Source organism: Austrofundulus limnaeus, unplaced genomic scaffold (assembly GCF_001266775.1).
Source record: "Austrofundulus limnaeus strain Quisiro unplaced genomic scaffold, Austrofundulus_limnaeus-1.0 Scaffold909, whole genome shotgun sequence".
NCBI classification, from domain to species: Eukaryota; Metazoa; Chordata; class Actinopteri; order Cyprinodontiformes; family Rivulidae; genus Austrofundulus; species Austrofundulus limnaeus.
In genome coordinates, this window is record NW_013953311.1 from 13,723 (window position 1) to 28,672 (window position 14,950).

Below are 14,950 nucleotides of genomic sequence, written 5' to 3' on the forward strand. Positions count from 1 at the left end.
GTGTGTGTGTGTGTGTGTGTGGAGGGGTATGAGTGTGTGTGTGATTTGGGGGTTCCATGGAGGCAGCGGCTACCGAGCACAAAGTGTCATTAAGTATTCATAAGTGAGGTGTAGACTTTTGAATGACCTCGTTCGCAAGTGTGTTTTTGCCACTATTTACATTTGCATGGCACTTAGGGAATGCTCCACTGCCCTGCCACACAGGCAGTGCCCTGAGCTTTAAACAAACATGCATAAGAGTGTACATGATTTGCCACAAAAATGTCAAAGTCAAGGCTGCTCATTTGAATACTGCTAAATATTGCTGAAAAACAAAAAAACAGAGCGAGAATAAGGGGTTTCTTTACCCCCATGTGAGTTGCCAAAGGCAGTGAGGTGATGTACAGTACCAACAATTTTCCCTTGTTATACATCTGCGTTCCTTGTAAGTGTGTGTGGTTGTTTGTTCAGTTTTTATCTCAGCATTTGCTTGTCTTCATCTTTGATTCTTTTTTATATTCTGTATGGTTCCATGTGCATGTGCATGTCCAGGTCAGGTGGAAAGATACAGCGTGCAGAGCTGTGGCAGCTACGACAAGAAAACAGTGATGCTGTGTGGAATGAGCTGGCCTACTTTAAAAACCTCACCAGAAAACTCTCCACTGAGAAGTAAGTGACCCGCATTTAAAATCACCTGTTTGAAAAATATGTACAGTAGTGGCATTGGGTAATGTCGTTTATGCATCAATGTTGGCCTAAAACATGTTTTTTTCTTTCTCGAGTGCATGCAGAGACACACATACAGTGCTGTTGGATGTTAACATTTGGGTTTGCCCTTCCTAGCTTCACAGCATCCATCTAGTCTGCTACATCATTATGAGCCAGCAGGGGCAAAGGCAAGATCATTAGACTCTACTCATTTGTTAAACAGGCTGTCCAGATTTCACATGTGAAATTACAGGAAATAAAGTCACAGTTCAGGAACACTTTTTGTCTCTTTGTAAAAGTAAAGTTCTGTATATTCCAAACTAAACATCTGCTTTGTTGCTAGTGTTAGTTTTTATGAGAGTTCATGTTTTAGTAATCTTGTCAACTTAGTAAATCTAGAGTTTTGTTATAAAGTTGGTAATTTAAACCCAGACAAAATTTTGTATATGAACAACTGTAACTACCACAGGGTGTTGTGAAAACCCACTAATAATATTTATGTCACACAGACCATAACAAACTTTTGTGTACCTACAGGCAAAAAATGATAAAACTTTTGTCATAGTCTTTATTGAAAGTGCTGCTTTCATTTATTTTTATTTGTGTGGCAATATTTTACTTCTCTTTGTCTGCCTTTACTCCTGATTTTATTTTCATTCTTCAAGTTGTAGTACCCAGCTGTAGCCATATACTGCTTGATCTGGAGAAGAATTTGTAACTGTACCTCAAACAATGACCCTTTGTGATACCACATAAAACTTGGCCTAAAGCTACAGTCTACTTCTTTCCTCCACCACTCCCCCCTACGCTATCACCTCTTTTCACCTCTTCCCTTCTCTACTCTGTGCCTGTGTACCCTCCTCTTTCTGTCTTTCTACTTGTCTTCCCAGTTGCCTCCCTCTGGCCCTCTGTGATTCTGCAGTAGGTTGAGGCCAGAATTATGGTACCCACCCTCCCCCCACTGCTTTCCCCTCTGCTCACCCCGCTGCCCTGTCCTACTAATCCCAGCTGAGCTCATTATGATATAGCCCGGCTGCCTCTCTCCGAGCCTGAGCTGTCCGAGCTAATTACAGGCTAGCAGCCCTTGTGCCGCCGATGCTGCCTGTTAAGGGATGTCCGTCCGCCTGCCTGCCTGACCACGACTAGAACTGAGTAGAGCCGAACTCTTGATGGTCTGAGGGTGGGGTACATCAGGGTAAATAGACAACAGCAGACTTGCAGGGTCCTGCAAGGAACTGCTTGAAAAGCCACAAGGGATGAAGAGCAACTGGCCTGTTTCCTAGCTGTGTAACTGACCTGTATGTTGAGGTCACTGATGATCCCCTTTATTTGCCCCTGACTAGCTCCACCTCATTTCTTCATTCCTGGCCCCTGGACTTCTCCTTACCATGGATGGCTGGTGTAATGTAAAGCTGGCTGAGAGAAGACTCACCATTCCAAACCCACAACTTCTTTTTCAAACCTCACTTGGTATTTCAGTATAGGAATCTTTTTTGGCTGTGACCAATCATGAAAGCTTCACTTCCACCAAATCTGTCACTGATCGACCAATCGCCTGCTTGGTGGACAATTAGGTGGACATAAATTTGGACCTCTTTGAGAAAGAATATGAGGATGATGGTGCTCAGTTCTAATGGCTGGGTAACTCCATAGATGAAGGGGCTCAGCCCTTTTTGGCACCTTGTAAGGTTGTCTTCCATGAGGTGTGCAAGTAGGCAGAAGCCAGACTAGCCATTGAGTGATTTGCATCACAATATGACAAGGGTGAGAAGAGGAATTTATATGATGGAAAAATTCTGTCGTCTTGTCAGATTCCAACAAAGCAATTCATACCCTCTATAAAATGTTACTGAGACAAGTCCTTTTGTCACAGAGTGCTCTGGGGCTTGCTTTGTGCCTGTGTCATGGACTTGACAATGACTGGAGAGAAATCACTTGGACACAACTTGTCCAGCTTGCCAGACCAGGAAAAACAGACCATCATGGATTCCCTGTTTGACCTGTCACAGTCTAAAGAGCTGTTTGGAGAGACAGTCACTGCCATGCAGCAAACCAGTAACCTGAGGAAGGAGTAGACCTCTGCCACCCACAGTCTCTGCCAGCTCATCAAGGCTTTGTGGCTATGGCAGCAATGACTACTGGTTTATTTAAACAAATTTCTGATGAATGCATCCAGTAAAGAGGAAGCAGAGATGGATGCACGGAACATGTTACACAGATTTTGCAGCCGTGGTTTCAGCATAACATAGGCCAATTGTGTTTTGGTTCCTACAAAGAACATAGAATATTTGGGCCTTGAAAAAAAAGTGTTATTTTTCCGAGCTTTTCTGACAAAAGAACAAGTGAAGAAGTTTTGTCAGCATCTCAACCTGTTCTGTAGGGAAAACTGGGTCTCATTGAGCCTGCACGCACTTCACATAGCTGATGGCCTTAGTAATTTCTGTAATTCTTCCGGAGCTGCTGAGGATGCTGTAGTTTCAACATTGGGTCTCTTCTTTGCAGCTGAATGTGGTGCTCATTCTTAAGATGTCTCCTAAATGTTTGCTCATTCTGTGGTACTGGAGAGATCTAGATATGTTCACCAAGGGCCTAATTACCATCTCAGAAATGAGGGGGACAAATTGTGGGAAATGGTTCAGTTGATCTGCGTTCGACTACTCCACCTAGGCTACATTGTCGAGCGCAGATCCACTGAGAAACTTGCTGTTTCAAGCAACATTTAATTAAAAAATACTTTTAAGGTCAAACAAATATTCATATTTAATTTCAATAAATTTCAAGTTAAGAAGAGCATGGAAATTTCTCTTTATTTGTATCGAAAAGAATATATAGAACTGTGAGACTAAAGTGTTTTTTTAACCTGTTTGGAAAATTAGCTGAAGGGAGCTATTAGGATTGTTGAACACTAATCAAAACCCTTTAAACAAAACTGGTTTGATTATCTGCAAAACTGTCTTGTTTTTACTGTAGTTGGTGTGTTTTTAAAGTAGTGAACAAGAAACTCATGTGTCAAGGAGTTAAAGCTTGATTTTCCCTTGACCATACTGTATTTTTTAAACTTGTGAAGGTTATACAAGATAAGTATTTGCAATGATCTACTAATGACTCATTAACGCATGGCAGCTGAAAAATTTAAAGCTTTAAATTCCAAATGGCAGGCTTTCAGAAGACTCTCTTTAACTGGTCATTTTCTTTCTTTGTTGTTGTAAGCAAAGATGTTTTCTCACCTTCTTCAGAAACAGCACATGAAAAACACATTGCTGATGCCCAGATGACCATTTCCCACAATGAATATTGCTGTGATAATCCCTTCACTGTGGGTCCCCACAGTGCTAAAAGAACATTATCAAATCCTGACCCACCTTCCTATCTCTAAACATTTAAAATAGATTGAAAAGCAAGGTGAATCTGGTATTTTCCCCCCCACTCTTTCATGTGATAAACAGACACCCTGTGTCTCAGTTTGATAACTTAAAATGAGTTAGAAGCACAGAATTTTAAGCTTTAAATAATTTTTCTCCAGGTGATGTCAGGATTCTAAAATATCATTAAAACATCAAGATGTGGAAAATGTTAAAATCAGTATTTTTAACATTGCACTTACACTAACTTTACCATGAATTCAATTGTTTTTGCATTAGAGGATCACTGTTGAGTTGTTACTTTTCATATTGCCAACTGTTTGTTTGTACTTACTCCTTACTCTATGTAACCAAGAACTACCGGTAACCGAGTCTTGCGTAAAGAGCCAACCAGACACTCTTTAAAATTTCAAAACCTTTTAGTCTCTCTCTTTTTCTCTTTTTTTTTTTTTTGGACTTTCAAGGCAAAAGCCACAAATAAACTAATTGACACCAAGAATGATTTTTTTTTTAAGTTGTGGTATATTGTTGGCAAGCAGCTATGTGCAGAGTAGGGCAGAAAAGTTGCAGTGGGATCATTTTATCTGCCTCATTATGCATCTGTCTTCAGCAGTCCTTGTCCGTTCTTGTTAATTGTTGTTAAAGGTCTGTTGGTAGAAAGAGGCAAAGATTATTTAGGCCCCATAAACAGAATAAACACACGCAGTGCACCCTCAGACTTGAGATAGCATACTCAGACGACATCAAAGCATAAATTAAATAGCGATTTACTGGGGAAAAAGCCTTTGAGATCATTTGCACGGCTGCTCTGGAGAGAGTGACCATTATGGATGTGAACCTCCCCAATAAGCGACGTTGACTCTAATTAAGTTTAATAAAGTTGGCCCTAATGTTCCTCATATTCCACCATTTCTTTTCTTTTCATCTTTATTTGCTAAAAGGTATTAGAAGTAATGAGAGTCTTTTGCCCTTTGGACCAGGACTTAGTTGGAGGTGGGACACAGTTTTACACGCATAAAATACACTTATACACAAACAGAATGATTTATGCATGTTTCTAAATTAGGCAACTAAGTTTTTTTCCCTCATTAGTTATTTGGGAGATCATTTACCACTTAAAATTAAAAAAATAACATAACTTTACTCTTTGCAAGTAATTATGATCTTAACTTCAGTGTGGCATCAAGTTATGTTAGAAGGCATATAATGAGCTCAAATTCAATTATAGCATAAAGTTAAAAAAGTGCTCAATTTACTCATATTTAAATTGTCTTTAGTGGATGAAATTGTTTATAGATTTATAAGTATCCCTCCTTGAGTTTCATCTGTTGCATACAGTACAACATTCTAATCTTTTTATTTCATGTTTGGACACAACGTTATGCTGCTTTAAAATGAAAAGGTTCAGTTTATTTTTTGTAGTACTAATAAAACAAATATTTTGTTTAAGCCTTCTGTTTTTGACTTATAGTTGGAGAATCTAGTTTCTTAAGACCCACTGTTTGCCCCTGTTGCTGCACTGCCCTCTGTTAAAATACACCATGGAGTATGTTAACTCCTGCAGTTACCATTTCTGCTGACAGCAGTGATTTATCCACCCAAATCTGTCCATGAGTGAGTAGACTTCTATCCCAAGTTTAACCGTGGGGGAATCCCTCCACATCCTCCCAAAACAGATTCTTACCCTAGCGATAAAAATGCCAGTAGCATTTTTGCTTTTTTGTATCCCTCACCCTCTGAGCTTTTATGTGCAGTGTAAAAACAGGAGAGGATGGTTTGTGAAACACAATGGCTGTAGCAGATGTGTTGTACACCCTAGTGAATGACGGTGAGCAGTTTGTGCTTTAAGCTGTGTTCAGCACAGGTGGAGATGAGTTCAAATGACGTGGAGTGGATGGCTCAGGGCAGAAGTTGAAGCACTGCATGAGAGCAAAAATGTTTATTAAAACAGGGGCAAAAGAGCAGCAGGAGACAAAGTAGAGCACATCATTACCAAATAAATGACCTAGCTGTTGCCTACTGTTTCTGATGACCACCTATTTTTTATGGATTCAAATTTATACCTTGAGCGAAAGCACCAAGTTAAGAATAAACTGAAAATTGCTTAGTTATTCTCATCTGACATATTATCCTTTGTCTTAAGAACGGCCAGCTGCAGTTTGATTATCTAAATCTGAACTCCAGCTCCTGTTGAGTGGACATAAGTTGATTACTAATGTGGCTTGCAATATTGTCCAAACATATCTTTCTTTTTTGACACATTAAAATCAAACTTGATTTTTAAAGAAACACACTACTAAATTGTTTTATGCTTGTTTGGTCACATATGTTAATTTTTGTAATATTCATTCACAAAGACAAAAAGCAAACACTTTTCACTTCCAGGAACATGATTATAAAAACACAAATACAAAGTTTTAAATGTATTTGCTTGGAATTTAAAATAATAGATTGAAATACATGATAAATGTAATATTTTACATTTTACAGAGTTGATTTATGCAAAATGAAACCTGTTATAAACTGTGATTTATGCAATTTTACTTCAAACCAAAGTAAGTACAGCACTAACATCACCACTAGCAGAGCTCAAAAATACAACAAAACACCAACCAAATACATTTAAATTTCCACATTATTTTCATTTAAAATAATTTATTTTTAATTGACCTTTTGCATATTAAAAACATGTATTATTGCTATAAGAACGTCTGTAGTGTTGACATTTCGACATTATTTGCTAACAAAGCACTCACTACAGCCACTGAGTGTTGTTGTAAATGAGAGTTCAATGGTATTCCATCTTTCAGAGTGTTATGTTGGGAAACTAGTACCCTTTCCTAGTGTGCTCCATTTGAAATGCAATCTCTTTCCTGTTTGAGAAACAGTGAGAAAATCCAACAAAAGCGAATATTTTGTACATGAATTTTGGTGTAGCATCAATACTATCAACATCTGAAAAGGCATAAAAGAGAAACATGAGATGGAACAGGCTCTCTCTGCGACTGTATATTTCAGCTCTCTGGTCCTATTACCAGCTTGGACACATAAGGCACTGTCGGTGTCTCATCGACTTGAGTTCATTTATGGAGGAAAATCTATACAGAAGCGACACATATCCATCTGCTTTCCTGCCCCTCGGGCGAGAGCCATTGGTGTACTTATTCAAGCCACATCTAGGAATTAGACCAGGCTGCTGGACTGTGTTGGCTTCATTAGTTATTATTTCCTTTTCTTTTATGTCCCATGACATTTTCTAGGCAGAAGCACATGAAGAAAATTAAATAGGTGGAGTCACACTGTAAGTTAAATGATACTTGTCAATGTTTTTACTGACCACAACTACTGTTTTGTAGCCCAAGCGCATTGCGATGGAACATGCGTTAAAAAGTCAGTCAAACTGAAGAACTGTCTTTTGTAATGGGGTTAAATATGGGAAGAATGTCACTAGAATAGTTGGAGTTTGATTCTTGTGTTTTTCTTTGACTCCATGGAGCAGAGGGGAGGGAAATTAGGTGTGTGTTTCAGGTGTGGTTGTCTCAGTGGGCCTGTGTATATCCTCAACAGACTACAGTTGGGGCCTAATAATAGCTCGAAAGTGCAAAGACTAGAGCATGGCTCCACATAATTAGCCTTTAGCAGGAATCAAGCTAATTGCAGAAAGGTAATTGGGTACACTTTACTGCCTGTTTGTCTAAGGCGCGCGCGCGCACACACACACACACACACACACACACACACACACACATGCACAGAGTACTTTCCTACCTTAACATTTCATGTTTCTTGTCACTTTGATTTCCAGATGACTAAAAAGAATTTTAATTGTTTGATCCATTTAGCATGAAAAAAAAGTGTACAAAAGTTTTTACAATAATGATTTTCTTTTTACTGGAATAAAGCTTGACGTGTGGAAATTGTGAAAGAAAAGAAATACAATTTTAGTGCTGCTGCTTTTGTCCACTTTGTGTATTTGTGGTTGATTTTTTTCCCCATATACCCTCTTTTAAACGAACAAAATATCTATTTTATCACACAGAAAATGTAGACAGAATGTGGTGAAATAGTTTATTTATGCTAAATATAATAATATGTAAATATATTTATTTTCTTTCCTGTTTTAAGTTTTGCTTTTGTCCTATAAAACACTTTGAAATGCTCCTCTGAATAGTGCAACAAGAATTAGAGCTGTTTCTCACTTTCCAAAACATTTACCTTATTTATCACTGATTTTTTTCTTTAAAAATGATTAATTATAGAAAAACACACATTAGTAAGCCTCTAAATGTGAGTTTAAATTTGATTAGTGTAACAATTGTCTGAAGAATGTTTACACAGTACGTATGTCTGCAGAGCTGGCCTGGAGGAGGAACTGGACATGCTGCGAGTGCAGGCTGCAATGGACCGGGCCACAGTAAAGGAGCTCCACATGTGTCTCACGAATGATCATCAAGGTAAACCTTTTTTATTGTCAAGGTTTCAGGGAGAGGACAGCTACAGTAAAAATAAATAAATACAATTAAACCATATTTTTTTCCTGCAGTTTTTTTTTTTTTTTGTCCTTTAGTCTGGAAATATAAACTTGCAGCAAATCTCTACAATAAGTTGTTTTACACAAGCTGTTAAAAAAAACAACTAGGTTCCATCTCTGGCAGTGGACAACTGCATGTCGCCTCTGGGAAATGTGCATTGAAGAGAATTAATAACACTACTCCCAGTGGAATTACCAGAACAATTCAATTAAGATTTTATCAACTTCTGGCAAATTGACTTGGAGATCAAATGGTGTCCAGCTTGTCTGCATACATCATCCTCAGTGTTTAAAAGTACATCACTTTTAATCCAACCTGTGACATTGTCTAATACTGAGCACTTTAACCAGTGGCCATAATTAATTAGTTCAATAACAGATCTCCTCTAGATTACTTTCAGTTTCTTCACAGCCGGTATCTGTTGGAGATGCAAGCATGTGATTTAAAGGATAACACTAATTAAAATACTGGATTTGTTCCCATTGATGGTCTTGTTAGGAAATCTTCTTGCATTTGCACTGACAAGTAATCACTCAAAGTGTTGCACAAAAGCCTTTATTGTTCGACTCATATTATTTTATGTTTAAGTTGTCAAATAAAAGATATTTTGGCAAATAAAATAAGCATTTTTCATTAATATGCCTCTTGTATTAGATAGTTTTTGTACTCTAAATAAAGCTTTTGCTTCAAACCTGAAAATGAGGACTCCTGTGTGAAATGAAAGTGTGAGAGGCCACAGTGTAGAAGAACTCATGTGACCCAATCAAAAAAAGAGGAGAGCTGAAGAGCTGACACCAAGATCACACTAACAAAAGGGGGCAGATGAAAGGAACACGGCTTTTGAGCTGCATCCTATGAGGAGACACGGGAGGGACGTTAATGTATGCGGCAGTGCCAGAACCTCCTTCATTGGCAGGTGACTGGGGAGTCACCACGTCTTCTTATCAAGGTAGTGCTGAGGTGCCAACTCCCATGCCACTCGTGCTGAAGCTGGATAATTGTCTCTCAACCTGGTTATGTACCCAATGAACACAGCAGCCCTCCTGTCCTATTTGGTGCTCCGTGTGATTTAATGTGACACATAAGGAAGACAAAAGGGCAGGCTAATTCAATGTAACAAACTTTCCTGGGCAAGGCGTCAATGCAAAGCAAGAGAGCAGCAGCTCTTTTACAACAGAGCCCGCTCTCTTTCTACTTTCTCCATCAATGGCTTTTTTTTAGCTCATTCTCAACAAGATCAACTGACCTGAAGAGTCAAGGTCCTGAATATTTGATGTTCTCAACTCATTGTACAAATTATTTTGGTCGTCTTGTCATGAAAGTTTAACAAGAGAGAGCGAAAGGCAAAAAGTTTTATATTGTTTTGCATTGCCCTTTGCCCATAGGTGAACAAAACATGTTAGCAGATATTGTGTGTCAGATAGTGACACCATAGCTTGTAGAATTGTGTGTGTGCGTAATATTTCTGAACTCGTGTGTTTTTACTTGGGTTCTGCTATTATAAAACCTAAATCACATGTTTGCCAATGCCATCATTGAAGTTTCCAGAATAAAGCAGCATGTGTTTTTTTCTGTGGAGATTAAATGTCCTTAGAGGAAACACCATGGACTACAAAGCAGTGCAGCCTGGGGCTGTGTGTTCACCTGGGAATCGAGCACTGCTCTTGGTTTGTTTAAGATCCCTAGAGAGAGGTTGCACATAGTAAGTACTAGCTTGTGCTTTTGAACAGTGTTTTTCTATTTCCTTGCGGACGACTGAATAAAACACATTTTTTGTTAATCTGGAGTAAAAAAAAGAGTTGTTTGGTAAAAATTTTCCAAACAGGAGGGGAATTTTACCTGTTCAAATCTTTGAACAAAAATAGCATTTGTGCTGTGATTGACAAAAGAGGAGAAAAAATTAAACCAGACCTCACAAAAGAAATTAGACCCTACTAATGGTAATTGATTTAATGTATCCTTTTTATTATTATTCCATTGATTGACTCACCTGATTTTGACACAGTGTGTCACAATAACAAGCTTTGTTCCTCTTTGCAGAATTGCTTCAGCAAATGGCAGAGGAGCAGCGGGTCAAAAGCAGCACTGCGATTAAGGCTTCTCTTTCTTCAGGCCGAATGGAACAGTCATTTAAAAAGGTACGGCACTATGCCATCACTAAGTGCTCCTTGTCATTATCAATAATAGAAACTTGACAGATGCATCTCTAGTGAGATCTCGATTGAAAATTTTGCTTTTGCTCTTTCAGGTATTTCTTTTTCCACTTTGTAGTCACTTCAAAGCCAAGTGTCAGCCTGAAAGTTGTACTTTTGTATTTACAAAAAAATATATATAAATAGTGACAAATATATTCTCTTGAAAATGGTACTTTAATGTGAATCGTATGTTAGAGGTTGATTTTTTACACATGCGTTGCTTCATTTCAGCTTTCATGACAGCAAATCATCAGGAATGAGAATCGTCATCTAATTTTGTTTGAAAGGTATCAGGCTACACCAGCAGGCAGTGTGAGAACCAAATAAAAGGGAAAAAATTGCCTGGAGGCACAAACCCAGCAGGCAGCCCCTGTTCTCTTAAACAGTTTCCATTGAAGATCTAACAAAAAGACTAAGTGCTCCTGGTTGCTGTCTAGTTAAAGGAGCTCAGGGTAAAAGGGGTGCCAGTCAAATGTCCATAGCCTCGAGGGAGAGGGAAATCACTGATATTTTATGTCACAAGTCAAATCAAAAGTGGCCTTTCTCAAAAAAAATACTAAAATCCTGAAGATCAACAAAATAGGGTTAATTCTGATGCATAACCACTTCTACTGTAAAACATATTGTGAAAGAATATATTATTTCTAACCCTGTTTAATACTTCCAGACTGAGCAGTTGGAGCAGAAAATACTGTCACTGGAGGAGCAGACGGACAGGTTGAGAGAAGAGAAAGAACGGTTACTACAAGCCAACGAAGACTTGGCCCAAAACTGCTGCAGACTCCAAGCCTCCATGAATCATCTGCGAACACAGGAGGCTGTCCTGGATGAGGCGGCCCGTGCCCAGGCCCTGGCCCAGGAGGATCAACACTGTGGTGAGATCGTGGCTCTAGAAGTCCGGCTGGCCACGTCTCAAAAAGAGATTACCAAGCTTCATCATCAGTTGCTCAAGCTGAGACAAGAGCTGGGGATTGTCAGAGCAGCCAGGGACTTCTACAGGAATCGTGCAGCAGGACCTGTACGGGCATCTGGGATTGCTAACGGCATTAGCGGCAAGGTCAAATTCAAGACAGCCAGACACAGAGGTCTTCTACACCAGCGCAGCCACCGAACAGTCAGCTCCAATCAAGCCATCAGCTGGCAAGGCCGCAGCCCCAGTCCCACTAAGGACGAGTGGGAGGACATGAGTGTAGATAGGTAATGATGCACACGCACACGCGCAGACTCATTCTCTTCCAAACCCCTCATTATTTTTAGGAGCTAAGAACTGAGAGGAAGGGCTGGCTGAATTGTGGGGGTATGGAGCATCAAGGGGACAACGTGCATATGCAAAAGTGTAAGCAAATGGGTGATTGAATTTCATTGTCTGTCTAGTTGGTATTCAGGAGCCAAAAGAAGAATGTGAGCAAGAATGATAGAGAGAGAAGGAGAGAGGAGGGAGAATCTACTGTCAGATCCTTTGAAATATCCTGGGACGACTTGCTTGGAGCTTATTGACTGAAATTTGCATGCAAAATTAGCCACCTCTCTACACAAAGTTGAACGGATGCCAGAAAAGCCCAGGGATAAGGGGGCCGCCAAAGCCTTGATACCTTCCAGTGATGCCATTTTCATGAGCTAGTCACGCTACCCCGAAATTGACAGTTTGGCAGTTTGATTTAATTTACTGGTTCTTTGCATATTTACAAACCCCCCTGACGGCACTAAGGATCCCACTGCAAGGACCCACCATTTATACATACACAACCATATATGCTTGTAAGCCTATCACACCTTGTGTCTAGTTATGTTGGTTATCTTGTGGCTTGTCAGTTTGTGTGAATGTGTGTGTGCGCGCTGTTCTTATTTCCTCCAGCCACCCCTTAACCACCTCCCAACACACACATACAGACCCACACTCCTCTCTTTTCTGCTTGCCTTAATTTGGTTAGATAAATTTTGAATGACCCGACTTGAATCAGTACCAGATGTCTACAAGCTGTTTAACACACTCAAAATTAAGAACCATTGACAGTAAATATTTCATGTATGTTTCATGCTTAAAAAAAGGCCACTCAGACAACTTCTATTGAGAAGAGGATGGTTATCAAACACTATTTTTTTTCTTCCTGTATGCCTTTCTTTAGGTCTCTCTCTAACCTCAGTCCTGCTTACTCACCATCCCTTCACCAACTAATTCATCACACTGTAATCCACACCAGCTCTATCCACATGAGGCCATTTAATAGGGACTGGGTGCAGCAATGCCCAGCTTTCCTAATGCCTCTCTATGTGGCTAATAAGCAGCCGTCTAATAAACGCTTTACCTGAGAGGAGGATCTAAGCGGATTTGTGAACAAAGGGGTTTAACCTGAGGTGTTGTCTTATTTAAGGCACCTGCCAATTGATTTGAAACTGTAATGCCTTCTGTGTTTCTCATCTTTCAGGCACCTCTTCAAAGTTATGTTTGCTATAAGCTCTCAGAAATGCAGTGTTTTTGTCACAGGAGCTTTAGCCTAAATAACGTCAAATAAAGATGTCAAACTTTCTTCTTCATAAGTACCTCTTACTTATTTTAAAAATGTTGAAATTTGGATGTAGCTGACATTTCTGAAAGTGTCAGCATTATTTCTTTTGAGCAGATCCAAATTAGAGCCAGTTATTGTGGGAATTGAGATTATTTATTTTAAATGTGTATCCCAAAGGCAGATAATTACAAGGTCTGGTGACAAATTACAGAAGGCACAAATATCTTAGAAACAGGGTGCCCACGGGTCCTTGAAATCCTTGAAAGTTTGTAAGTTTGAAAAGCTGATTTCAAGGCCCTGGAAAGTTTGTCAAAACAGCCAAAAATTACACTTGTCGTTGAAAGTCCTTGAATGTTTTTTTGGGGATTGAAGTTCTCTATTCACACAAATGATTTTCATCATCTGTAAAAGAAAAAAAAAGAAAAAATATTTTTTTTAAAAATTAAACATGTTAATCTCACCACTATCAACTGGGTAACTTCTTTATTGAATGAATGGAACTTTGGTGTCTGGAAATGGTGATTAGTAATCCTCAACAAGTTCCTGAGCTCAAACCAGACTGATTTTAACCCCGGTTAGCCCCCAGCCATGTCATCTTCCAGTTAGATCCTTTCTCAGTGGTCTTTACCTCTGCTGCTTCTCCCAGGCCCCACCTTAATAAACCCGCCAGCGTAAATGTCACTGGCTTCCACCTTCACGTCAAAGGTCACTGTCAATAAACCTGTGTGCCTGTGTGTGTGTGAAAGTGTGTGTGTGTGTCTCAGGAAGCCCTTACCGTGCGTCTATCAGATGCAAGTTTGCATGGCTCTGCTCAGCCGTGCCCCTCACATGTCTGTCACACACGGAGGGCTAATGAAGGCCACAGCCACTCTCATACATGTTGATGCATTCACCAACAGCATCAGACACTGCAGCTTTTCACTTAATTCACACCCACATTTACACTTCTAGCTCAGAAATTGGACGAGACATTGATTTTCTGTTGGAAAGAGGGGGGTAGAAATGCACATATTTTTGCTTGATGTCAACTAAATCAACCATAAAAAGTAAATTGGATTTTTTTTTTTTTTGGTTCAGCAGTGTTTTTTTAAACCACACTTGCAGGTTAAAACTTGTTGTCTTTAAATAAATAAACTTTATCTTTTCTCTACAGTGACAGTGGTGAGGAGTACTCCGATAGTCTCAACAGGGTACCCTCTGGGACAGCAGCTCATAGACATCACACCTCTGGAAAGGTTGGTATTTCTTCTTGTCTAATAAATAAAAATAGGTTAAAAAATAGAACAAGAAAAAAAGCTTCTCTGCTCAGCTGTGACTTTTCCTGCCGATTTTAGTTTACAAAACAAGTTTTTGTTGTTTGTTTTTGTGAATAGTCAGCTCATAAATGAATTAGAAGTGTCTGCACATTTAATTGTTTTATATTCATTTTGTTTTGGCATGAAGATAGATATTTGAAACAGAAGATGTCAGATTGGATCTAATTTTTGAATAAACGTATAATTTCTGTTTCAACTTAGTGGTTAAGACTTGTACATGATCACAATAAGTTAAATGAGAATCCAAAGTAATTCCAAGATATTTGTAGGTAGTGACAATATCAAGGGGTTTGTTTAAAAAAGTGAATTGATTTGTTATATTGAAATGTCTCCTGGGTGAGGAAAAATACA

General features: G+C 39.1%; 1 protein-coding gene across 1 annotated transcript in view; it reads left to right on the top strand.

Moving 5' to 3' along the window:
* The window catches only part of LOC106533225 (centlein), a gene marked incomplete at its 5' end in the record, with an annotated part of 63,528 nt that overhangs the window by 11,184 nt on the left and 37,394 nt on the right, over positions 1-14,950 (top strand). The window contains 5 exon segments of the mRNA XM_014029464.1: positions 532-648; positions 8,403-8,503; positions 10,622-10,719; positions 11,444-11,973; positions 14,437-14,518. Coding sequence (XP_013884918.1) covers positions 532-648; positions 8,403-8,503; positions 10,622-10,719; positions 11,444-11,973; positions 14,437-14,518 — 928 coding nt within the window.